This window comes from Hypomesus transpacificus, chromosome 17 (assembly GCF_021917145.1).
Source record: "Hypomesus transpacificus isolate Combined female chromosome 17, fHypTra1, whole genome shotgun sequence".
Lineage (NCBI taxonomy): Eukaryota > Metazoa > Chordata > Actinopteri > Osmeriformes > Osmeridae > Hypomesus > Hypomesus transpacificus.
In genome coordinates, this window is record NC_061076.1 from 15,930,412 (window position 1) to 15,955,200 (window position 24,789).

The 24,789-nt window shown below is 50.4% G+C and overlaps 2 protein-coding genes across 2 annotated transcripts in view; both read left to right on the plus strand.

The window, feature by feature from the left end:
* LOC124479583 overlaps positions 1-24,789 on the plus strand; it is a 272,624-nt gene that overhangs the window by 217,982 nt on the left and 29,853 nt on the right.
* On the plus strand, positions 1,529-22,820 carry col1a1a (collagen, type I, alpha 1a). The gene is made up of 50 exons (XM_047038387.1): positions 1,529-1,760; positions 3,097-3,288; positions 3,933-3,958; positions 4,177-4,212; positions 5,174-5,266; positions 6,224-6,292; positions 6,668-6,712; positions 7,436-7,489; positions 7,854-7,907; positions 8,430-8,483; positions 8,674-8,727; positions 8,885-8,938; positions 9,045-9,089; positions 9,314-9,367; positions 9,781-9,825; positions 10,164-10,217; positions 10,362-10,460; positions 10,584-10,628; positions 10,981-11,079; positions 11,498-11,551; positions 11,637-11,744; positions 12,485-12,538; positions 12,641-12,739; positions 13,117-13,170; positions 13,337-13,435; positions 13,554-13,607; positions 13,740-13,793; positions 13,994-14,047; positions 14,158-14,211; positions 14,384-14,428; positions 14,621-14,719; positions 14,853-14,960; positions 15,147-15,308; positions 15,909-15,962; positions 16,269-16,376; positions 16,530-16,583; positions 16,893-16,946; positions 17,133-17,294; positions 17,644-17,751; positions 17,893-18,000; positions 18,182-18,235; positions 18,428-18,535; positions 18,757-18,810; positions 19,026-19,133; positions 19,265-19,318; positions 19,453-19,560; positions 19,731-20,013; positions 20,160-20,350; positions 20,863-21,105; positions 21,428-22,820. The coding sequence occupies exons 1-50, from the start codon at positions 1,679-1,681 to the stop codon at positions 21,572-21,574; spliced, it is 4,350 nt and encodes a 1,449-aa protein (XP_046894343.1). The 5' UTR covers positions 1,529-1,678; the 3' UTR covers positions 21,575-22,820.

Sequence of the window (24,789 nt, forward strand, 5' to 3'; positions counted from 1 at the left end):
ATTAGTTTCAGTCATTTATCTTAGTCTTCAATTACAACCGTGGCCACTCAATAAGTAGTCTCTCGTGTCCAATAACTAATCACTCAAGACATCCAAACATGAAAGAACAAATATTTCAAGCACCAAAGAAACACTGAATAACGGACACTTCAACTTTAGCTGCACCTGTGCAGTTGCGCGAGCACCTGGTGAGGTGGCATACGATGCAAGGATCCCATTTCATCATCCTCCTCTCAGAGGAGCCACACGCATTTCTAGAATAATGTGGAAGCTTCAGATGGGAGCAGGGATTGGACTGTCTCCCTCAAAGCCTGCAACGTGTCTGCGGTGGAGAGGAAGACTGAAGTGATGCCAAAATCCTCTTTTTCTGGAGAGAGATGCAGGCACGTCTATTCAAGGACGTCTACTGCTTAATTATATAGTAGCACCTGCTGGAGGGTGGGTGTGCTATATGGTAAAATTCGGGTCCGACTTTATTTATGATTGACACTTTGCACGGGATAGTTAAGATGCTAAGTGGACAGCAAGTATATGGACAACGAAATATTTAACGACGGAAACTAATCCATCGTTGTGAAAACTCACATCTGGTTTTGTCATCTGACACGTTTAAGCGTTTCTATGGCTGTACAGTATACGCACAGCACAAATCCATGATACCCAAATATATGGTTGATTCCACGGACTGAATCGGAGTTAACTTTAACCAGGTCAGGCTAGAAGCCTTCACTGACAGCGTTATCCTCAGGCGACCTGCAGTGGACTAGTTCCAGGAAAAAAGTTAAGCTGGCAATAATGAGGCCATCAATTTCCCAAACCTTCACAATAACTTCTCCAACAATGCGCAAAAGCGTTTCCATAAACTAATATAGCCTAACCGTACAAATAACACATAAAAACGAATGCCTATATGTCTTGCCCAATGAATGGTATGACGGTTCCATAAATGACGCCGTGGCGTTAATAAAAATACAGACCTACATCCTGCGGGTAGTCGTCCCGTCATATGAATAATATAAAACCAAGCTTAATGCATAAACACACGCAAGTTACATGCAACGCACGCAAGTTGTGTACGGTTGGTGGTGTCATTTACGCCCAAAGACCACGCGCCAGAACAGTATAAGCCTTTTGCAGAGACATGGGCCTACAGTGTAACATCCGTATCTGTGCACATCAATGACACTTAAACGAAATAAACGCAATTAAACTCTCTCCCCTGAGCTCCTGCCCTTTAGGTTTAATTATAACCCTGAAGTAGGCTATCTACTGAGCAATCTGCCTCTCCTTGCCAACGCACGAGCCTATTGGAGACGTTATGGTCGTTCGTCCATCTGAAACAGGATAGACTAAACCTTCACCTTTTTTTGTGCTGGAAAGATCAAGTTTCCTGCGTTTTGAGTGAAAAAAAGGGCTAATCCAGCCCACCGCTCTGATGGAAGGAGGGAACTTCAGCATGAACGTGAGCATGTTGGAGTTTGCTGGTGCACCCAGCACCTCCCCACAATTTAGGCATATATAAGCCTGGGCAAAAACTTTCTGTAGGCAGTAGGGAGTTTTCTGCTGGGGTCTGGATTGGAGATACAGAAGACCGGACCCTACCTTGTATGATTGGAGTCTAAAGGAAAACAAAGAACTTTCCCTTGCCTCAAAGAGTCTACATGTCTAATATTTAGACATGTTCAGCTTTGTGGATATTCGGTTAGCGCTGTTGCTCGGCGCAACAGTGCTTGTGGCAAGAGGACAAGGCGAGGACGATCGTAAGTGACACTTTTTGGGGGGTGTTTTCTTGTTTCGTCTGGCGATGCTATTGTGGAAAGGCATGCAATGAGATGCTTAGAGAGAACGGGTCTAACCGAGTTTGTTGTGGGCTGCAGCGAGGTCTTTCATTTATGATAGTATACTCACCTTTATGTGGTCAATTGTTATTCAGTTTACTTTGACATGCTTTCCGACATACTATTCACAAAGGAAAGCTCTTGCAGCTCGAGCTGCACATCGTTGACTCTGGGCCTTCACTCCCATGCACGCTGCCTGTGGAACGAGTTGATACACGCGCCTCACTTTTTCTCAGCTCCGAACAGATGTCCCGAAGCTACTTATTTTAGCAGCTGGAAGCTTTGACTGAGGTGTACTGAATGATGCTAGTGAACGGTATTCCCATCAAGAATAGCCACCAATCTTCCATCTATGGATGGGAATAACATGCACTAGATGTAAAACATACATTGCCTGCTTACTGACATTGAAGGTATATGGTATCGAGTTATGACGCAGCCAGTCCTTGCTCGAGGCCAAATGTGAGTTGGCCAAGTTGAGCCGCAGGCTCATTCTTTCCCCATGAAAACAGTCGACCTTGAGTTTTCCATCCTCTCCCTTTACCCAGGGCATCATTAAATCCAATTACTTTTAAATAATAATGAAAACGTGTTGCTTTGGTTCTGACAGGTTTAAGATACATGGTGACCTAAACGTAAGCTAGACGATATGTAAATGCCAACACATCCATTCATTTGACCAAAAATATAGGTTTGTTTGTGAATGGTATTTAACTTTAGAAAGATGGGTATAACAAAATGTAGACGATAGGGAATCACAAATTATGTTTTCCAAATCTTTTGTCAAAATCATTTTGTGCATCTGGGCGTACAGATGTTCACTGCCTCCAGTGGTCTTGCAGCGCCGCCCTGTGGTCAACGTTAGAAAGTTCCACATCTGGCTGGTTGACGATCGCCCCCTCCCCTCACTAAACACTTTTTTTCATGATAATTGAGAACACATGCGGACTTCGCGAACTTTCCACTGAGGGAAAAATGGCAGTCCTTGCCAAGCCGACAGTTTTCAATTATTGTAGAATCTGAAGAAGAGAAAAGGGGACGTGGAAGCTTTCCACTTAGCCGCTGTGGGATTTTGGCATTGGGAATTATTTTACTTTGTACAGTCTAATTTTAAACAACGTGGCAATTTCAGCAATGGTAATCACGAATTGGGTTCCAATGAGTTCAGCATTTGCCTTGTCCTGATTTTAAATTTGAGTTTGTGTGATCACCAAATTACTGATATTTACTTACATTGCCCTTTCTGCCCTCCCGCTAGGCGCCGGCGGCAGCTGTACGTTGGACGGTCAGGTCTACAACGATAGAGATGTCTGGAAACCAGAGCCATGCCAAATCTGCGTCTGTGACAGCGGCACCGTCATGTGCGACGAGGTTATCTGCGAGGACACATCTGACTGCCCCAATCCAGTGATCCCCCACGACGAATGCTGCCCCATCTGCCCCGATGATGGTACGACGGTTTAATTCCGGTTATGAGTCAACGGCCTCTGCAATGGACTGCAACTGCACTTTAGGCCTCAGCTAATCTTAAAGCCTCTATGCTTCAGAGGGTGGTCGAGAGCATCACCTGGATTGTAATCATGGAATAAACTTGGATTTATTTTCAATCCAGTCATCATTTTTCGAATTTTCCTGAAATTGGACGGAATATTTACAACAGAATTGGGGTCAATTCAGTTTAAATTCAGGCAGTGATGAAAAGTGATTACATTTTCAAAACAAAAATAACAGAGAAATGAATAAGAGGCATTGACCCCAACTCAAACTAGTTGGGCTCATTCTGACATAGATGCAGTCTGGGGTTTTGCACTTTAATATCTTCCAAATTTGATTGATTTCTAAATTGCAGACCTAGCAAAACCTAGTTATTTTCTGGATATTCATATGAACATAATCCCAAATCAAACATTTGGAAGCTAAATAATTCTCCCCAATAATATATCATTATAATCATGACCTGCCCTGGAAAGTTGCTAATTGTAGGCTAACACTTTTAAGATTTAAGATTAGGCTAAATCAAATTTAGTTTGAGACTGTTAAGTGATAAGTCATTTAAACAATTTTAACAATTTACTTTCCTGTTATCATCTGTAGGCTTCGAGGATCAAGGACAAGTTGAGGTAAATGTTTGTTTTTTTTTCTTTCATTTTGTCAAAAAGGTTTCCAACGGCTTTAACACATAATCAGGAGATATCAGTCCAAATACTTTACACATGCACATGCTCTTTTGTTTACTATGCCATTTGCGTTCTTTTTTTTACAATTTTTATAGTATGTGTTATGTATAATTCATTGATTTCCCAGTTTTGACCTAATGCCAACATTCTGTTTCTTCCAGGGACCCAAGGGAGACCGCGGAGCCAAGGGAGACAGAGTACGTTCACTTCCTTGTTCTCCACCAGCTCATGTTTGTGATGTTTTTACTAATCAGGTGGTGATTGGTTGCTGATAACCCCAATGTTACGCTACTTGCTACGTTTTCTTTGTGGGGTAGAGAGCCTTAGCTCAACATCTAGAACACAGGCCTCTGGTCCTGAATACTTGAGTTGTTGGTACTGCTTAGAGATTGGCAAATCAAGTTTTGTATCAGAACTCCAGAAGTAGAACTATCTGTGGACAGTTTGGTAACTGTCGGTTATCAAACTGTCGGTTACCGGTTTTAAATATTCAGATGTAGCTGTAGTGTATTGCTAGTTGCATTTCCTTTCCTTTCACTGTTACATTTTTGTAAATAATTGTTCAATGGATGCTTAAACATGAAGCTATATCATCATTAACACCAGGTTAAGAGCCACAGTATTAAGAATTTTAATCTGAGTATGGCTTTCTTTCTGTCAAGAGTTGGGTATCATATCTGATATGATATCAGAGTTAATGGAGCTCCCAACTTCCCCTGGTTAGTTGTTGTTTTGAGTACTGTTAAGACATTATTTTAGCTTTTCAGTGGCTACAATCTTGGTGTTTTTTACAAAAAATGTTAATAATGTATCTTAAACTGACTGCAATGAAACCGCTTAGCATCAAGTCATAGACAAACCCAGTTGTAGCTCTTGACCACAGGGCCCTGTCTGGCCCTCTCCTGTACCACGCTTCACCAGCTTCATTTGTCTGATTCCTTGACGTCTCTCCGTCGAGATTCAGTCGATCAGAGTTCATGATCAGAAAAGAACTCAAGTCCCAAATGCAGTGCAGTACCTCTATATCTGTTGTAGTCTGATCTCGTATCCATCGACTGGCCTCATTCCTTCCTGAACCCACAGTGCACACAGACTGTCTGTGAGATGACTCCTGATGACTCGCAGCTGACTGTTCCATGTCTTCCCTCCTGTCCACAGGGTCTTCCTGGTTTGCCCGGTAACGATGGAATCCCCGGCCAGCCTGGCCTGCCTGGACCCCCAGGCCCCCCTGGCCCCCCAGGCCTTGGCGGAGTAAGTATGCCTGGCCGGACGCATCCTGGTCTGGAGCTACGTAGAGTAGGAGGAGAGAGGGTTCTACTCACCCTAAACCAGGAGCTATCTGTGTCCCGCTGTGAGCACTGGGCTGATGAGGATCAGCCTATTTGCTGGATCAGAAATGCTCTCAGTGCTAACGGGCATGTTTGACTCTAAACACTGACCTGCTGTCACTTTGGACTTGAGTTAAAGGGTTGGGTTGGTAATTGGAGGTTGGCAAGTATTTCAAACCTGGGTGGGTTAGTGATTTACACATTTACAAGGCTGGGGAGCTGAACTCAGATCAGTGCATATTTAAGGTCCATGGAAATACATGTATGGGGCCACTTGACACAGGTCCCAGATCAGTCTCAAGTTCAAAAGGTCATGAGTTCAAAGTCAGAGATCTGTATCTTTGCCAAAAAAGAGAGAGGGGGAAAAAAACTGGAAGCGTACCAGAGCCAAGCTGACGGTTTGATTGATAGTATTTCCAGCTTAATGGAAATCTTGCTGATCTCTATAAAAAAATATGAAATACTCCAAAATCTTTCCAGCACCAGCACAGCAAATGTCTGTTTATGATATGAAGCTGATTTGTAAATCCTGTAGGACAGGAGCTAATACAATCTTTATTAGCATGCAGTGCATCACCGGAGAAAGTGGACTGCAGTCAGCGAGGTGGTGACAGAAGGACAGAGCTCTGAAACCATGATTATCTTACATTGCTTTGTTTTGCTGGAACATCCTTAGATGTGGCTGTAGAGACAGGAGAATGGGTACAACTTACAAATGTAGCCATGGAAATTAAGTATATGACTGATTATTAACCCCCCCTCCCTCCCTCTCTCTCCTCTCTCTGTCTCTGTCTCTGTCTCTCTCCCTCCCTGTGTCCCTCTCTCTCTCCCCCTCTCTCTCACCTCTCTCTGTCTCTGTGCGTGTGTCTCTCTCCTACAGAACTTTTCTCCTCAGATGTCTGGTGGTTTTGATGAGAAGTCTGGTGCCATGCCTGTGCCAGGCCCAATGGTACGACACCCACACCACACACAGGATCCCATGCAGTAATACCAGTCACGCTATGCTAAGCTACACGTGTTGCCATACGAATCACACTGTCCAAGGTAGCGACTGCAACACAGAGAGGTAGAAGCACATTGTCCTTCATTTAACTGCAGTCACTGTGCTGTGCACAGGGCATATTCCCTTCTTAGCCCCACCCCTTGCCCTAAACCTAATCTCAAGGATTCTGACTCAAGTAGATATAATACATGGCATGAATGAGAAGGGATTCACTGCTCTCAACACATTTCCGTGTCCGCATTTGTATTTCTGGCTTCCTCTGTGGTATTTTGTGAGTTGTCACCTATTTTGACTCCTCCCCTTTTGCATTTTGATTGACAGGGTCCCCTGGGTCCCCGTGGCCCTCCTGGATCTCCTGGTGCTAGCGTGAGTATTCTTCCATTTCCTCCTTACTCCATGACCACTTCCTCCTTCCTTCCTCCTTACTCCATGACCACTTCCTCCTCCCTTCCTCCTTACCTCATGACCAGTTACCTCTCACCTTTTTCTGACCCCATAACCTCTTCCTCCTAACTTCCTCCTTACCTCATGACCACTTCCTCCTTACGTCATGCCCACATAATTCTCACTTCTTCATGACCTAATGAAAACACTTTCTCCTCACTTCTTTCTGAACTCATGACCACTTCCTTTTCACTTCCTCTTTACCACATAACCACTTCCTCCTGATCACATGACCACTTCTTCCTCACGTATTTACAAGATACACATAAGATGAGTTAAAAAGGAAATGAAAAGTTGAAATGTTTTGTTGTCAAATTGACCATCTATATATGGTTGTATGCATGTATTTACAGTAGTTGTGAAATTTCAACATCTTTTCGGATGAATTACATGAATATATTTAGATTGATATTAGCCAAACTTTCTACATTTTGAAATACATTTGGAGAACTTTCTCGCCTTAAATGGTAATTGTTTGACTTTACTCATGTCATTTTATTAGGTACAAGGCTCATAATCTAAACTTTGTCTGACCTAAATACTTTATCCCATAATGGACACCAGCACATATAAACCTCCCCTATGTAAACGCACCACAACGTTGTGCTTTGGGTACTGACCTGGTCTCTCTGTCGCCCCCTACAGGGACCTCAAGGTTTTACGGGTCCCCCAGGTGAGCCTGGAGAGGCTGGTGCTTCTGTAAGTATCACACATGAATGCTGCTTGACAACACACTCATACTGACATGTCATTAACACACATCAGCCAATATGAGGTTTATGCCTCCTGGGAAATTGAGTTGAAAATACACACGGTGTCAATCAAGTCCCAAAGTTCACGGGGTCGTCGATGTAGGTCACACACAGTTCAGATATTTACAGACAACAGTCATCGCTTTCTTTGGCTCACTGGCCTGGCTGATTGTGAATATTTCTCTAACAAGAGAGTATTTTCATATTTTTGGCCAATCCACCATCCAAATCGTGTAGCACACACACACACACAGACACACACACACACACACACACACACACACACTGAGCCGATGTTTTGTCTTTTACAGGGTCCCATGGGTCCTCGTGGAGCTGCTGGACCACCAGGGAAGAACGGAGAGGATGTAAGTCCACCAGCCTACCTTTCTCCTCAACATATGACCACTTCCTCCTCACCCCATGACCACTTCCTCCTCCCTTCCTCCTTACCCCATGACCACTTCCTCCTTACGCATAAGAGTTTAAAAACAAAGCAATTAAGAGTCCTACCTTCCACACACTCCAGAATAGTATATGTATATCCTTGGAAACTAACCCTTTTTACTCCCCCGCCAATCTACGCTCAGCTTCCTGTCAGTCAGCCAGTCAACCAATAATGTTCTTTTTAAGCCTGTAAAGAAAGCTATAATTTGTGGTTAGACTGGCACCCCTGTTAGATCTGCTGTCGTGAGCTAGCCCACAGTCCTTACAAAGTATACCATACAGAGAAGTCTGGGAGAAGAATTCCGTGAGTCTGCCATCTTGTTTTTAGGTGCAACCAGCAAGTTCGCTCTTGTTTACTTGGGACAACGTGGAAGCAGAAATAACGTGTATTTTTGTCTTTCTTCCTCTCCTTCTCCCTCTCCTGACTATTTCCCTCCCTGCAGGGTGAGTCTGGCAAGCCTGGTCGTGGAGGCGAGCGCGGACCCTCCGGCCCTCAGGTGAGTGTCCAGGTCCCTGCCTTGCGCTCACACGCAGCTAACCAGGCACAGGAATCTTGGAGCTTGTGTTGTCTTTCATCGCTCTGGTAGTCAATCCTCTCGCAGTTTTCTCACATGCTCTCTCGTTCTCTCTTTGTGTGTCTCTCTCTCTCTCTATTCTCTCTCTCTCTCTTCGTGTCTTGTTCTCCAGGGAGCTCGTGGATTCCCCGGAACCCCCGGTCTGCCCGGCATCAAGGGACACAGAGTGAGTCGCAATCCCCAAAATGGCCGCCGCCCTCACCATCAACACTGAGAACGCAGCGGAGACACACTCCACCACCACGACCCCCCCTCTTCTAACCACACCATACGGTCTCCCTCTCCCCTCTCTCCCCCCTCCCCTCTCTCCTCTCCCCCTCCAGGGATTCAGCGGTCTGGATGGAGCCAAGGGAGACGGTGGCCCCGCTGGTCCCAAGGTAAGGACCTCTCTTCCTTCACCTCCCGACAGACAAAAGACACGCGTCCTCTCTGTCTTCTCACTCGTCCCCCTCCATGCGCTCACCTGTTCGTCTGTCCCCCTAGGGAGAGGGTGGTTCACCTGGTGAGAACGGAACTCCCGGAGCCATGGTAAGTGAAACCCACCTGCAGAAATATCGTTTTCAAATGATGATTAGCCTACTAGTTAGCCGTTCAGCAGTCTTGAAGCAGCCGTATCAGTCAAGCCACAGTCCGAACGAACGGAGTCGTTTTCTGTGAGGCTGTATCCCAGGTGTATGACCTGTGCACTGGCTAAACCACGTTCTCTTTCTCTGCTTTTCTTCATCTCTTCCTTCGTTCTCTCCGTCCTGCAGGGTCCCCGTGGTCTTCCTGGTGAGAGAGGCCGTGCCGGTCCCAACGGAGCTGCTGTGAGTCCCCCCCAGAAACACTGACCCCCCCAGAACCCTGACCACGCCCTCTGCCCTCTGCCCCAACCCTCACACAGCCCAACACCATCACCCCCCCAGAATCACTGACCCCCCTAGAACCATGACCAAGCCCTACGCCCCACCCCAACACCATCACCCAAATACACACAGTGGTAGACAAACATACCAAGCAAACTATACCCTGCATCGAGACAGACTACTGTCTACCACTCAGTCCACTACACCTGTTTTGCGCTGAATGAAACGTCCCCCTGTAAATTTGGCTTGGTCGGGCATTAGGCCCAACTATGTGCAATCTGTAAGGATCTGTGGGCCAGTCTCCAGGACCGAGGATTGTGGGATCTGTAGTTGGCTCTGACCCAGGTTCTTTCCCTCCCCTCTCTCTCCTGCAGGGTGCCCGTGGTAATGATGGTGCTGCTGGTGCTGCCGGACCCCCTGTAAGTACCTGTCCAATCACCTGTCCAATCACCTGTCCAATCACCTGTCCAATCACCAATCACCATGATGCACTTACAAACGCTCCGACACCTGCACACCTGTTCTATTCCTTCACCATGATGCCTCAATGCCCACTGTGTTACATCCATTCATCAGACACCCACATTCAGATACACACCCCACTGCATGCTTTCTTACCACAGATACCACAGTCACATTGTTTTCCTACCAGATACCACAGTCACATTGTTCACGTTGGGATCATGTCGCTTTATCCCAGCCACGTGTATCTAATGGCGGTCCCGTCCATGTTCTAATGTCCTGTTGTCTTCCCCAGGGCCCCACCGGTCCTTCAGGTCCCGCTGGATTCCCCGGTGGCCCCGGAGCCAAGGTAAAGCCCTCTCTCCTCCCCTCACACCTGCCCTCACACGCACCTCCCCTCTCCCCTCCTCTCCTCCTCCCCCTCTCCTGGGCATGACCTCAGCAAACTCGTGTTTTCAAACTCTGCTGACGGTTTGTGTTTGGGTCCCCACAGGGAGAGGTTGGTGCCCAGGGTGCCCGTGGCTCCGAGGGGCCCCAGGGATCCCGTGGAGAGGCTGGGAACCCCGGACCAGCTGGCGCTGCTGGACCTTCCGTGAGTGTTCCCCTCCGGAGCCCTATTGGACCTGGGAGCAGAACCCAGAGAAGCTTCTAGAACACCGGATCTATGGGAAGATGTTATTCTCCTAACCTGTCCGATTTGTCTGCCTTCTCACAGGGTAACAACGGAGCCGATGGAAATCCTGGTGGCAAGGGTGCCCCTGTAAGTAGACCCCCCACAAACTGTATCTCTCCCTCACTTATCCAGCCTTGATGGCTGTGCCCCTGCAAGTAGACCCCTTACATATCTCTCCCTGACCCATCCAGCCTTGATGGCTGCCTAGGATTTCTTCTGGCCAACATATGATTGCTCAAGTCATGTTATTCCTGCACTATTATCAATTCTTACCAACTTTAATGGCTGTCTTACTCTCTGCTACAAGCCTCTTAATAATTGAGACACATTGGACATAGGAAATCCTAGTAAAGTTCTTTGCAGTTTTTTCAGTTTAGTTTGAGGTGTTAGCGCTTGTCCCGTGTCTGACCGTGCGTGTTGTGTGCGCTGCCCCCTACAGGGTGCTGCTGGTATTGCTGGAGCCCCCGGCTTCCCCGGCCCCCGTGGCCCCCCCGGAGCTTCAGGAGCTGGAGGAGCCCCCGGCCCCAAGGGAAACACTGTGAGTCCTCCTCACCCGCCTCTCTACACACCACACACCTTGGACCAAACCCTGCCTCTCTAAACACACACACCACACACCTGTACACACACACCTGACTACACATACCTGTACCACACACCTGTATACACAAACACACCTGGATCAAACACACCTGCCTCTGTACAGAGACCACCCAGTAGATGAGGGGAGTGGGACTGTTGCATAACACACAGTATATAAACTCTTGGACTCGGGTTAAGGAGCCTAACCAGAGTTTGGGATAGCTAGCTCCATCGTCTTGAATCTTCACTCCAGAATAAGGGATGAGATGATGTAACTGTCGATGAGACACAGGCGATACTGCTGCAGGCGTGGCAGACATGGATCGCGTCTCCCTCATGTCATCATCTGACGTCGTGCTTTTTGTCCTTCCCAGGGTGAGGTTGGTGCCCCCGGTGCCAAGGGTGAGGCTGGAGCCAAGGGAGAGGGTGTAAGTATACCTGGTCTTCACCTGGCCTTCACCGCCGAACTGGACCTGAGAGCCTGGAGAGCTGAAATGTGTGTTTGTCTCCCAGGGTGCCCCAGGAGTGCAGGGACCCCCCGGCGCTGCAGGAGAGGAGGGCAAGAGAGGTGCCCGTGGAGAGCCCGGCGGTGCTGGTGGCCGAGGAGCCCCCGGAGAGCGCGTGAGTCTATCACTGAGCTTCCTCTGTCACACCCTCTCTCTCTGTCTCTCTCTCCGTCTCCCTCTGTCTCTCTCTCTCACACACCTTCTCTCTCTCCCCCCTGCCATCTGTCTGCCCCACACCCCCACCTTTTGGGGTTTTTTCCCCAGCACCCCAACACGTGCCCCCCCCCCCCCAAAAGGACCACCACTATTCACAAGTTCTCTGAATCCGACCACTATAGAGGTCATCTAAGGTGTCTCTCAGAACCGCCTCTCTCTCCTCTCCTGCTGAACACAACACCTTCCTTGACATCAAGCATCTCCACAGCTACCAGTACCAGTGTAGACACAACAACAACATGCAGCTGCCAACTGACACATCTCTAATTAGATCATAGTTTTATGGAGAGATTATGTGCTGAGCTGTTCTAAGCCTGTTATCCAGATAGTAACCTCCATGGCTTATCATCAAGCTGCATTAGACTACAGCCCAAAGCCCACTTCCTGGTGCTGCGTCTTCTCTGACCACAAGAGGGCAGCTATTATACTCCCCAGTGACTGGGAAACCACTTAGGTGATGGCCCAGTTTCCCATTCATGGACACAAGCCTATATCTCACTGTAGGAACAACATTCAGTAGACTAGTTCTTCAAGAATAACTGTTGAGTTTCCTCAGTACATCTTTGTTCCTTGCTGGCACGGTTTATTTCCTGGTCAGACTGAGTGTGTTACTGGTCTAATGTGTGTTTTCTCCTTCAGGGTGCCCCTGGTAGCCGTGGTTTCCCTGGTGCTGATGGAGCTGGTGGCCCCAAAGTGAGTTTTACACCCATACACAAACACACACACACACATACATACATATATACACACACGCACACACACTTCTGAGCTCACTGTCCTGTCTCTCTGCGTCAGGGTGCCACTGGTGAGCGTGGATCTCCCGGCGTGGTCGGAGCCAAGGGCTCAACCGGTGAGCCTGGTCGCAACGGAGAGGCTGGCATGCCTGGATCTAAGGTGAGTCTCGTTTCTACCTGCCTCCATCTCTCCCTGTCTATCTCAATGTCTCTCCATCCGTCTGTCTGTCTGCCTGCCTGCCTGCATCTCTCTCTCTCTACCTCTCTGTCTCAATCTCTCTCTCTCTCTCTCTCTCTCTCTCTCTCTCTCTCTCTCTCTCTCTCTCTCTCTCTCTCTCTCTCTCTCTCTACCTCTCTGTCTATCTCGGTCTCTCTCTCTCTCTCTGCCTCCCTGTCTGTCTGTGTCAATCTCTCTCTCTGTGTCCCAGCTTGATAAGATAACCAGAGAGCAGAAGCTCTTGCAGTTGTGAGCGCGTCTTCCTGTATGTGTGGATATGCCACGGCTGACCTTTGCCCTCTCTTTCCCCTGCCCTCCAGGGTATGACTGGTAGCCCTGGCAGCCCTGGACCTGATGGCAAGACTGGACCTGTTGTAAGTACCACACCCAGTTCCTCATCCGTCCTGCTCCAATAGCACCAGCACAAACAGCGCACACGCTGTATCTACCCCTGTCGCATTCTCTGCCACCAGAGCCCTGACTCTCTCCCCTCCCTCTCTCCTCCCTTCCTCCCCTTCTCCCCTTCTCTCCTCCTGACAGGGTGCATCTGGTCAAGATGGCCGCCCCGGACCCCCAGGCCCCGTCGGAGCCAGAGGCCAGCCCGGAGTCATGGGATTCCCCGGACCCAAGGGAACCGCTGTGAGTACCACGCCCCGCCGCTCCTGGGCCGGGCTGTGAACCTCAGCTGCTCCCCTCCCCCCCCCCCAGTGGCTCCGAGCCTAACCACCGTCCCTGTCCCTGTTCTTGTACCCCATAGGGTGAGGGAGGCAAGCCTGGAGAGAGAGGAGTGATGGGACCCACCGGCGCTGTTGTAAGTACCCCCTCCCTGCAAGGCCAGGCCAAGACACGTTCACACAGTGTCAAATGGCATCCAGACCACAGGAAGTACCGTAAGAAGTGCGTTTAGTTGTGTTGATGGTAAACCTCGCCCTGCTTCCTCCAGGGTGCCCCTGGGAAAGACGGCGACGTCGGCGCTCCTGGTGCCCCCGGACCTGCCGTACGTAGCTCGCCGCCCTCCCGCATCCCACAATGCAACACTCTCGCCGTTCTCCCAACGACTCCCCCGCATCACACCCCCCACAGGTCTCCTGTCGACCACACGCCTGGACACTTCACCTGTACTCCCCCCCCCCACACACACACACACCTGGACACCTGACCTGCAGCCTCTAACTTGAGTTCCCGTTTGGCCCTCAGGGACCCGCTGGAGAGAGAGGAGAGCAGGGAGCTGGTGGCCCCGCCGGATTCCAGGTAGGCCAATCCCAAAGCAAGGAGCCATCCGAATCCCACCAATCCCAAGCCTTCTTTGTTCCCCTTCAGGAGCAATAACACCCCTTCTGTCTGTGTGTCTTTCCTAACAGGGTCTCCCCGGACCCCAAGGAGCCATCGGAGAGTCTGGAAAACCCGGAGAGCAGGTGAGAACACGGAGCTCTGTCTCTGTCCTGCCTTGTCTCGGATTCTTCTTCTCAAAGAGAAATGTTTCCGGGTGTTTATAGAGGCCAGTATCTTAGGCTTTTCGATGCGCGTTTGTCATGTGGCGGCGCGTGAGTTCCCTCTAACGCCGGCCGATGTCTCGTCTCTCTCCAGGGTCTGCCCGGCGAAGGTGGTGCCCCCGGACCTGCTGGATCCAGAGTGAGTATCACCCCCCCTGGCTGTGCTGGAAGTCTGGTCCCAGCGTTCAGCCACGGGGACACACACCACGCCGGCTCTGTCGCCAGAAGACACGCGATTGGGCTGTGGTGCTAACTGGCTGCTCCCTCTCCTCTTCCTCTTCCTCTCCTCTCCCCAACCACCCTCCCTCGCCGCCCTCCCTCCCTCTCCCAGGGCGACAGAGGTTTCCCCGGTGAGCGTGGAGCCCCTGGCCCAGCTGGACCCGCCGGTGCCCGCGGATCTCCCGGCTCTGCCGGAAACGACGGAGCCAAGGTGAGGAGGACGAACCCCTCTCCACGCGGAGACCACCGCAACCACGCGGGCTCTGCCCCTCTGCTCCCTCCGTACACGCGCTGATGTGCTGCTCTCTCCCCCTCCCCCCTCCCTCTCCCCCTCCCTCCCCCAGGGCGAGGCTGGTGCTGCTGGTGCACCCGGAGCCCAGGGACCCCCTGGTCTGCAGGGCATGCCTGGTGAACGCGGAGCCGCTGGCCTGCCCGGACTCAAGGGAGACAGAGTGAGTAGCTGGCACCCACGTTGTCACCACACACAGCGTGTCACTACAGACACAAACGCACACGCACCCTGTCATTACAGACACACACACATACAGTTACTACAGGTAACCATTGCCCTCAGCTCCTCCTCCTCTGGTCCGGAGGACGACTCCTAAACCAATCCTCTCATCCTCTCTCGTGTCCAGGGAGACCAAGGCGGCAAGGGTGCTGATGGTGCCCCTGGTAAGGATGGCATCCGAGGCATGACCGGCCCCATCGGACCCCCCGGCCCCGGTGGAGCTCCAGGAGACAAGGGAGAGGGAGGCCCTGCCGGCGCAGTGGGCCCTACTGGTGCTCGTGGTGCCCCTGTGAGTACCTCGACACCACACTGTACCCAGACTGCCCTGGGAGAGGAAATGACCTCAGATACTGTACCCAGAATTCCCCAGGAGAGGAAATGACCTCAGATACTGTACCCAGAATCCCCCTGGCGAGGAAATGACCTCAGATACCGTACCCAGAATTCCCCTGGCGAGGAAATGACCTCAGATTATTAACCCAGAATCCCCCTGGCGAGGAAATGACCTCAGATACTGTACCCAGAATCCCCCAGGAGAGGAAATGACCTCAGATACTGTACCCAGAATCCCCCAGGAGAGGAAATGACCTCAGATACTGTACCCAGACACGCTAGGGACAGGAAACAACCTCAAACATTACTAGCCCTAACCCTACCACATACACAAAGGCACCCTGACTGGCCGCAGCGCTCACCATGGAAAAGTCACACATGAGAACAGACGGCACCGCATAGTTCAACTTCCACAAAGGCGAATAGCAAGATCCACGACTTGGGGGTTGAAAGGATGACCTTCTGGAAAGTTCCGTTGGTTTGTTCCCACGTTGCTGCTATGAGCTGTCTGACCTACAGCCCTCCTGACTGACCCCTCGTCCTCCTTCCTCCCCAGGGTGAGCGTGGTGAGGCTGGTGCTTCTGGACCCGCTGGATTCGCTGGACCACCCGTGAGTACACACACACACACACCTTTCCTCTCAGATTTACACCGTCTAAAGAACACACTGCAGTTGACTACAGTTGACCTGTGAAATTAGAATTGGCCATTAGAATGGGTGTTGCCCAATGCTCATTTTACTCCAACAGAAAATTACCCAAACTGCATTTTATTTAAGTAAACAAATGATTCTGATAAGTCAAATCCATATCACTGGCTGAACCTCTGGTTGACACCAAATAAGACAGACACTTCTCCTAAAAGAGAGTCTCTTGAGGGAGGATCGTAATCGCTCTGTCCTCTCCCCCTCCTCCAGGGCGCTGACGGCCAGCCCGGTGCTAAGGGAGAGAGCGGAGATAACGGTGCTAAGGGCGAGACTGGGGCCCCCGGCCCCGCTGGTGCTACTGGACCCGCTGGACCACAGGTAAACCACAACCACACGACGACCTGACCACAACCATAGCCCCCTCTGGGCCCCCTCTCCATACACAATGCCACACATCCTGGATGCTGGTGATTCCGGTGAGATGTTGTTCCAGAGTTCTGGTCGCTGACTGTAGACTGTCTTTCCACGCAGGGACCCGTTGGAAACACCGGAGCCAAGGGAGCACGCGGTGCCGCCGGACCCCCTGTGAGTATCGAAATTCAAATTCAAAATGCTTTATGGGCATGAATGTTATGGTTGAACCAGTGTGGCCAAAGCAGTCCACAGTTAAGGGACAGCATATCCTTTTCAACATACATCAGGGGATCTAACGATCATCAATCATTGAATAAACATCAGTATGTGTGCAGGATATTGTCCTTCATTCACAACTGCATATTGCCAAAAGATAATCCTGCAGTACTTTAATCAAGTGTGGCTGATGTTATCTTATCAGAGACGAGGTCAGTATTCTGACCAGTGTTTCTCTCTCTCTCTTCCTCTCTTCCTGGCCAGGGTGCAACTGGTTTCCCCGGTGCTGCTGGCCGAGTTGGACCTCCTGGCCCATCTGTGAGTACTTCCTGTATCCCCCACAACTACTTCCTGCCGTGCCATCGCATACACACTCCGACCCTGCCCATCATGCACCTGGCACACAGACGCAACCATCCATGTTACCTCAACAACGTCACCCCCCTAACCCCACATCGTACTGGGGGATTCTCAAACCACTTCTCTCCCTCTCCCCCTCCACAGGGCAACAGCGGACCCCCAGGACCCTCCGGACCCTCCGGCAAGGAGGGCCAGAAGGGTAACCGCGGAGAGACCGGTCCCGCCGGCCGCCCCGGTGAGGTCGGAGCTTCAGGACCCCCAGGCGCCCAGGGAGAGAAGGGTAACCCCGGAGGAGAGGGGGCTCCTGTAAGTACTCACAGCCTCCCTGGTAGAGCAGGGTCTCTGCTCACAGCCCCCCTGGCAGAGCAGGGTCTCTGCTCACAGCCCCCCTGGCAGAGCAGGGTCTCTGCTCGCAGCCTCCCTGGGAGAGCAGGGTCTCTGCTCTCAGCCTCCCTGGTAGAGCAGGGTCTCTGCTCACAGCCCCCCTGGCAGAGCAGGGTCTCTGCTCACAGCCCCCCTGGCAGAGCAGGGTTTCTGCTCACAGCCTCCCTGGTAGAGCAGGGTCTGAACTTGACGAACAGGAATCAGTCGAGAGTTTCTGTGTGTCTCGAGAGCATCTCGGGGCCGAGTCAGTGACCCGTGTCTCCCCCTGCAGGGCTCCGCTGGTATCCCCGGCCCACACGGTATCGCCGGCCAGCGTGGTATCGTCGGTCTGCCCGGACAGAGAGGAGAGCGCGGATTCCCAGGCCTCGCCGGAGTCTCCGTGAGTTCAACCCCCCAAGAGTCCCCTCTGACCTGCTCAGGCCCCGTAGATCCAGGAACGATCGAGCAATGCTAATCCCACGCAATCTGGACCAGGGTCTAACCCAGCTCTGCTCTGCACCCCCCCCCCCCCCCCCCATAGGGAGAGCCAGGGAAGCAGGGACCCGGAGGTCCATCAGGCGAGCGTGGCCCCCCAGGCCCCATGGGACCCCCTGGACTGGCCGGAGCCCCTGGAGAGGCGGGACGCGAGGTAAGACCCACCCTCTCACACGCCCCTCCGGTACCGCCTCCGGGACAGGCTGGAGCTCTGCCGTGTGTGTGTGCGTGACGGCTGATCACCGTCTTCGCGTCTCTGCGGCACCCGACGGGCGCGGCTCGGAGGGTCGCCATGGCGGCGCCCGTGACTGACGGGCGGCGTTTGTGTTTCCTAGGGAGGCCCCGGTAACGAGGGAGCTGCCGGTCGCGACGGTGCTGCTGGACCCAAGGTGAGAAGAGACGAGCGGTCGAACCGTCGCCCTGCTCCGCCACCCCCCTCAGCGTCACAGATCCCTTTCCACACCAATCCATGACACCCTCACGCTACTTATACATGGTACTCAATTCATTTAAGGGTTCCCTAAATATATATCATCTGGCTCATCTTTTGTCCTTGTGTGTCTCTGTGTGTGTGTGTGTAGGGAGACCGTGGTGAGAGTGGCGTTGCTGGTGCTTCCGGTGCCCCTGGACCCCCTGGTGCCCCCGGCCCCGTCGGCCCCGCTGGAAAGTCTGGTGACCGTGGAGAGTCTGTGAGTACCCCCTGGTCTAACTCAGCCCGCCGCCGTCCTCCACAAGCGGGGCGTGGGGCCTACGGGATCCCCTGTCTGGTCCAGACTCACGTGGAGCTCAAACACAGTCAAGCTCACGTCCAATAAAGTGCCCTAAAGCTGTGAGTACCGATGGAATCGACTGACACGTCTCCCTCTCTCTCTCTCTTTCTCCCTGTCTTTCTCTACCTCTCTCTCTCCAGGGTCCTGCCGGCCCTGCTGGCATCGCTGGTCCTGCTGGTCCTCGTGGCCCTGCCGTACGTATCCCATCTCTGTTACCCCACCACTACCCCCACATCCAGACATATCTGTGACCCTACTACCACTACCACTGTCCCCAGACAGCTACACACTAGCAGCCTGACTATAGGTTATAGACGGCCTGGTGTAGCATGTGGAGGATCTCCCAGGTGTCCCGTCTGAGCATGTGTGAGCCCTGCTGAGTTGACCGCTGTCCCTCCGTGTGGCCTAGGGATCTGCTGGAGGCCGTGGAGACAAGGGAGAGACCGGCGAGGCTGGAGAGAGAGGCATGAAGGGACACCGTGGATTCACCGGCATGCAGGGACCACCCGGACCCGCTGTGAGTTCTCCAAGGTTTCCCGGAAGCGGAAACGCCGCATCCCCACACGTATTCTCTCACACACAAGTCACGACAGCCTCCCTGTCTTCGGCCCGTGACTGAACCATGTTCTGGTGCTTCTGTGCATCTAGGGACCCTCCGGAGAGCAAGGACCCGCTGGATCCTCCGGCCCTGCTGGACCCAGAGTGAGTGACCCGCAGCTTCATCGCCACCGTCACAACCCGCTCGGAGCAAACGCACTCTGTCCAAGATTTTTTTTTGGGGGGGTGCTCAGGAGGATTAGACCCGGGTATGCTGACCTGTTGTTTTCCATCACCAGGGACCTTCTGGTTCTGCTGGAGCCGGTGGTAAGGATGGGATGAGCGGTCTGCCCGGCCCAACCGGACCCCCTGGACCCCGTGGTCGCAGTGGAGAGATGGGACCTGCCGTAAGCCCCCTTTCTACCTCCTCTTCCTCCTCTCTGAAAACCCTGCTTCTTCTCCCACTCCTTTTCCCCCTTCAACTTCCTCTCCCGCCATCTACGATTCATGGTTTTCTTTACGTCGAGAATTCCTTCCTGTCTCGGCTTACCCCGTGTTTCCCTTCTCCTCCGCCCAGGGACCCACCGGCCCCCCCGGACCCCCAGGACCTCCCGGCCCCCCCGGAGGCGGATTCGACATGGGCTTCATCTCTCAGCCCGCCCAGGAGAAGGCCCCCGATCCCTTCCGCATGTTCCGCGCCGACGACGCCAACGTGATGCGCGACCGCGACCTGGAGGTGGACTCCACCCTGAAGAGCCTGAGCCAGCAGATCGAGAACATCCGCAGCCCCGACGGCACCAGGAAGAACCCCGCCCGCACCTGCCGCGACCTCAAGATGTGCCACCCCGACTGGAAGAGCGGTGAGTCCCTCCCCGCCCCTCGTCGCGAACGGCCCACGCCTCTGGTGGGAACCGTCCCTGAATCCGCGAGCGAAAAGCCTCGCGTCGGTGTGTTGTCGGTGTTTCTAGAGAGATCATCGCTCCTCCTCCTCTTCTCCTCGTCTCAGGTCAGTACTGGATCGACCCCGACCAGGGCTGCACACAGGACGCCATCAAGGTCTACTGCAACATGGAGACTGGAGAGACGTGCGTCAACCCAAGCCAGGCTGATGTCCCCAAGAAGAGCTGGTACGCCAGCAAGAACATCAAGGAGAAGAAGCACGTGTGGTTCGGAGAGGCCATGACCGACGGCTTCCAGGTGAGGCTGCCAACACCCCCCGCTGACGTGAACTCAAAGGGAGTCGAGTTGAACGGCGGACGCGTTCGTTGTGAGCTTGCTTAAGCTTACAACAGGTACATTCGCAGGCAGGGCTTTTCACGTGAGAAGATTTCTTGAAAGAATGTGTTGTTTACTTCAGTGGAGCCACTAGATGAGCCGTTTTTACTAGAAACAAGTCTGAATAGGATTAAAATCTAAAAACAAGTTGATCACACTCAGTTAGATGTCAACCTTTTGCAGAGTAAAACCTGTTCATGGTTTCCACGCGAAAAAACGATACTTTAAGCTCTGTTGAAACACGAAGCCAGTTCCACGAAAAGCATGACAATTACAAAACCGAATTGCTAAGCTGAGTAAAGCACATGATGACGTCCCCCAGAACACAAGCTTGAGACATGACTTCATGATGTGAATAGCCTGTGGGGAACCACAAATGCCCTAACTTTCTCTCTGTCTCCCTCCCTGCCTGCCTCTCTTCTCATCGGGGACAGTTTGAGTACGGCAGCGAAGGCTCCAAGCCTGAGGATGTCAACATCCAGCTGACCTTCCTGCGCCTGATGGCCACCGAGGCCAGCCAGAACATCACCTACCACTGCAAGAACAGCATCGCCTACATGGACCAGGCCAGCGGCAACCTGAAGAAGGCTCTGCTGCTGCAAGGCTCCAACGAGATCGAGATCCGGGCCGAGGGCAACAGCCGCTTCACCTACAGCGTCACCGAGGACGGCTGCACGGTGAGGAGCTCGCTTGCTCTCTCGTGGGGGGGGGGGCCTGTCTTCACAAACACACACGCTGTAAACGCACACACACACATACTGTAAACACACGCACACACACAGACATCCAGGCTGTATTACCACGTATTCTCTGACTGTGGGCAGTGATACTTCAGAGTTGCTTTGGGATGTTGAGCGAGTGAAACTGTTGCCCAACAGGAGTTTTGGTTGATGAGGGGGGGAGAGGGTGAATGAACTGTGCGTGCCTGGTTTGAATCAGCCCCCACATAGCCATCAGCTTCAATCTCGCTTTTTCTTTCCCCTCTCTTTCTCACCGCAGTCGCACACTGGTGCATGGGGCAAGACAGTCATCGACTACAAGACAACGAAAACAGCTCGTCTCCCAATTATTGACATCGCTCCTATGGACGTTGGTGCTCCCAACCAGGAATTTGGCATCGAAGTTGGCCCTGTCTGCTTCTTGTAAAACACAAATCTGGACTTGAAATTGTGTGTGTGTATGTGTGTTTTTTTTTTCTAGCAGTCATCTCTCTAAAACAAACCTTTTCTATGCATTTTATTTCAAAAACACCCACCTAGAATTTCATTTGGCCGTTCAAATGGTCCACTTGCCTAAAACTGCACAGAGGACAGAGGTCAGAGGTCGTGTGTTGTCAAGCTGATTTTTTTGGGACCACTATTTTACCACCATCTACACACCAAGGATACTTTAGAAGACATTTGTTTCACTGGCAACAAGAAAATAATATATACTTATAACGTGTAAAATCTCTCCCCTACTCCTTGGAGTTAACAGACAACAACATCACGAAACAGGTGACTTTTTTTTACCACTGCGGAAGGACAATGAAAAACAAAAAGAGAAATCCAATGCTTTGTACCACTTTCAGGTGTTGAATAAATGGTCAAACTGACAGTGAAGTGTCTCGTTGTTGTGCCCACCTGGTCGAGCGGTTGTCGTGGTTATTCTGTCGCCAAGTCACATCAAGTAGGCTAGCAACATCAGCAGAAACATGGGTTTGACGTCTTTTTTTTATATCTAATGGCTACCTCAAACAGGAAATCCACCTTACCCAGTGTTGGTTGACCCCACACGGTTAGATTTTACACAGCAGAAGTATGGTTGAAAGAGACAGCTGAAATAGGTGCTATTCTTAATGAGGTCCTTGCTGCCACGGGTGATGGTATTGTGCTAATGTGTCGTTGTCATTCTTGTGTGCAGGGCCTTCGGTGCTAAAGTACAACGTTATCTTGTCCAGTCGTAACAGATGCTTCTGAGGCGATGGTGAGCCTGAGGGAGGGTTACTGTAGTTGCGAGACGCACAGCCCTGTCGGGTGTAGCTAGCGGGTGGACTCGTTGAGTCTGTTTACCATCCTTTTAGACACTTTTTGGTTGTTGTTTTTTATTTTTTTGTCCCCCCCATTACTTTTTTTTTTGTCCAATTGCTTTGAGCAGTTCTCCTTTTTCTTCCCCTAACTGTCCTAGGTTTTTTTTCTTTTTTCTTTTTTTTTTGGTTTTCATGTTATTTTTTTGCAAAGGGTTTTTGACCATTTGAAAAGAGAAAAATAGAACAAAATCATGACATTACGAGAGAAGCAGATGGCTTTGGGGAATTAAAACAAGAGGATCTGTACCTATTTTGTATATGTATAATAATTTGAGATGTTTTTAATTATTTTGAATGCTGAAATAAAGCATGTTAAGTGGTCTACTTTATGTTGTCAGACTTGACTGTTCCCTGACTGCCAGATGGACTGACATGAAAGCACAGCTTGCACACCTGGTTGCACTTGTTGTGACTCAAAGATTAAAAGAAAATCTCAGAACTTTTTGCCTCTGAAAATTCAATTCTCATTATCAGAACCAGAAAAAATATTTAAATCCACACTGAGGCAAATAGCAACATTGGTAGCCATCTGGGTGTAGAGTAGGCTACTTGAATACTTATCCACCTACTGTAGGAATCACTGGAGGGTCTTCCTTACTGTATCCCGAAACCAGTGACAAAAATAGGGTTGAAGTAAATTAAAGGTCCCATCAAAAATGATAATCCAATCAGTAGAGATGGAGATATCCATGGTATCCAAATCACAAGCAAATAAAATCCTCTTGAGGTGGCGGTGGAGCATTAAATAGTAACTCCTGGTTGTTACTCCATTTAGTGTGTGGTCATATGTATCCATAAAATCCTTCTAGATGGAAGTACAGTACCAGTCAAAAGTTTGGACACAACTGTATATCCAAATGCAAAAGCCCGCAACGGTGATTATCCGGGTGTCAAACAACTGTGCGCATCCCGTCCGACTCTCTTGTCAAGACATTTCACAACTGCAATCATAATATGAAGAGTCTTTTCTCAAAGGATCACAACTGATTTTCTTGATATTCGTCGCTGAGCAACATGGATAGCCTTGTGCCTCCCTGCCCTGCTCCACTGTGCTAAACTGCTCAGGTGGGCTTTGCCTGCTGTGGCACATAGTTGGCCGCACAAAGGGGTCGATTGTCCACATTATAGTAGGCGTCTACCCAAAATACCGGACGAAGAAGCCTGACTTGTCCCGAAAGAAAAATGAATGATTGTCCTCATGGTTTTAAAATACAGTGTTTCATATGGGTATAGCTGAGTATTCAAAATGTATACTTTCCCTATAAACTGTAACTATTTGGTAAATCCTGATTGACCTAATCTGGGTAATCCAGCCTGTTGGGTTTATCTATAGCCTAATATTTTACAATATGTTTTGAGAAAAGATCACATCACATCACACGCACACACGCGCGTTGTTGCCTATTTGTTTTTCTGAAATGCTATTGAAAGGATTTAGAGTTTGTGAAAGTCGACAGCGGAGGTCGTGTCCTTCTAAACATTTGAAAGTGCATACCACCATCTTGTGGTTTGAGTTTGAAGTGGATTTTAATTGCAACAAAAGTTGATCTGAAGGAAATCTGCGTACTTCCGGACATTTGTCCGTATAAATAATTTCGTGTTAAAATTCAAAATAGGAAGCAATATATATAAAAAATATTGCTTGACTCCCATAATGTAAGGTTAAGGATAGGCTAATGTTCTCACTTTGAATTAGATATTGTAACGAACGGTTGAGAAGGTCGCGCGCTATTGGCTGACAGTGTGTAGGCCTACTGATTAGCATACGGGTTTTGGGACTGTTACGTAGCCTGATGGTCATGTCTTTTGATTGTGTTTGTGCAATGTAGTTTTTTTGTTTTGATGATTGTTGTATTACATGCGTACTGTTTTTGATTGAATGTGTTGGGGACTGTTAGTGATGTTATCACGATCTAGTTGTTGGTCTGATTTGATCAGATATTGTTCTTTCACGTAGACGTTAATAAGACTTAAACTAATAATGAATGCTCTTGAGGTTGTGTAGTTAACGGGATATTGGTCTGCGTAGCTAAGGTTACGTTTAATTGAGTTCTTGCGGAAGTGCGATGTTAAACCGACTGAAAGTTGAATAGGATGTGTGTCCTTCAGTTTAATGGTTAATGAAGTGTGATGAGAGTCCAGACTAGACATTTTTGACCCATGGGAATAAAATCGTCCACCACTGTCTTCACACCCCAGCACAAGTCTGGGTAATTGCAAAAGTGTGTGTTTGATCATAACCACAGTGAATCAGTTGTTATCCGTGTGTGTGTGTGTGTGTGTGTGTGTGGGT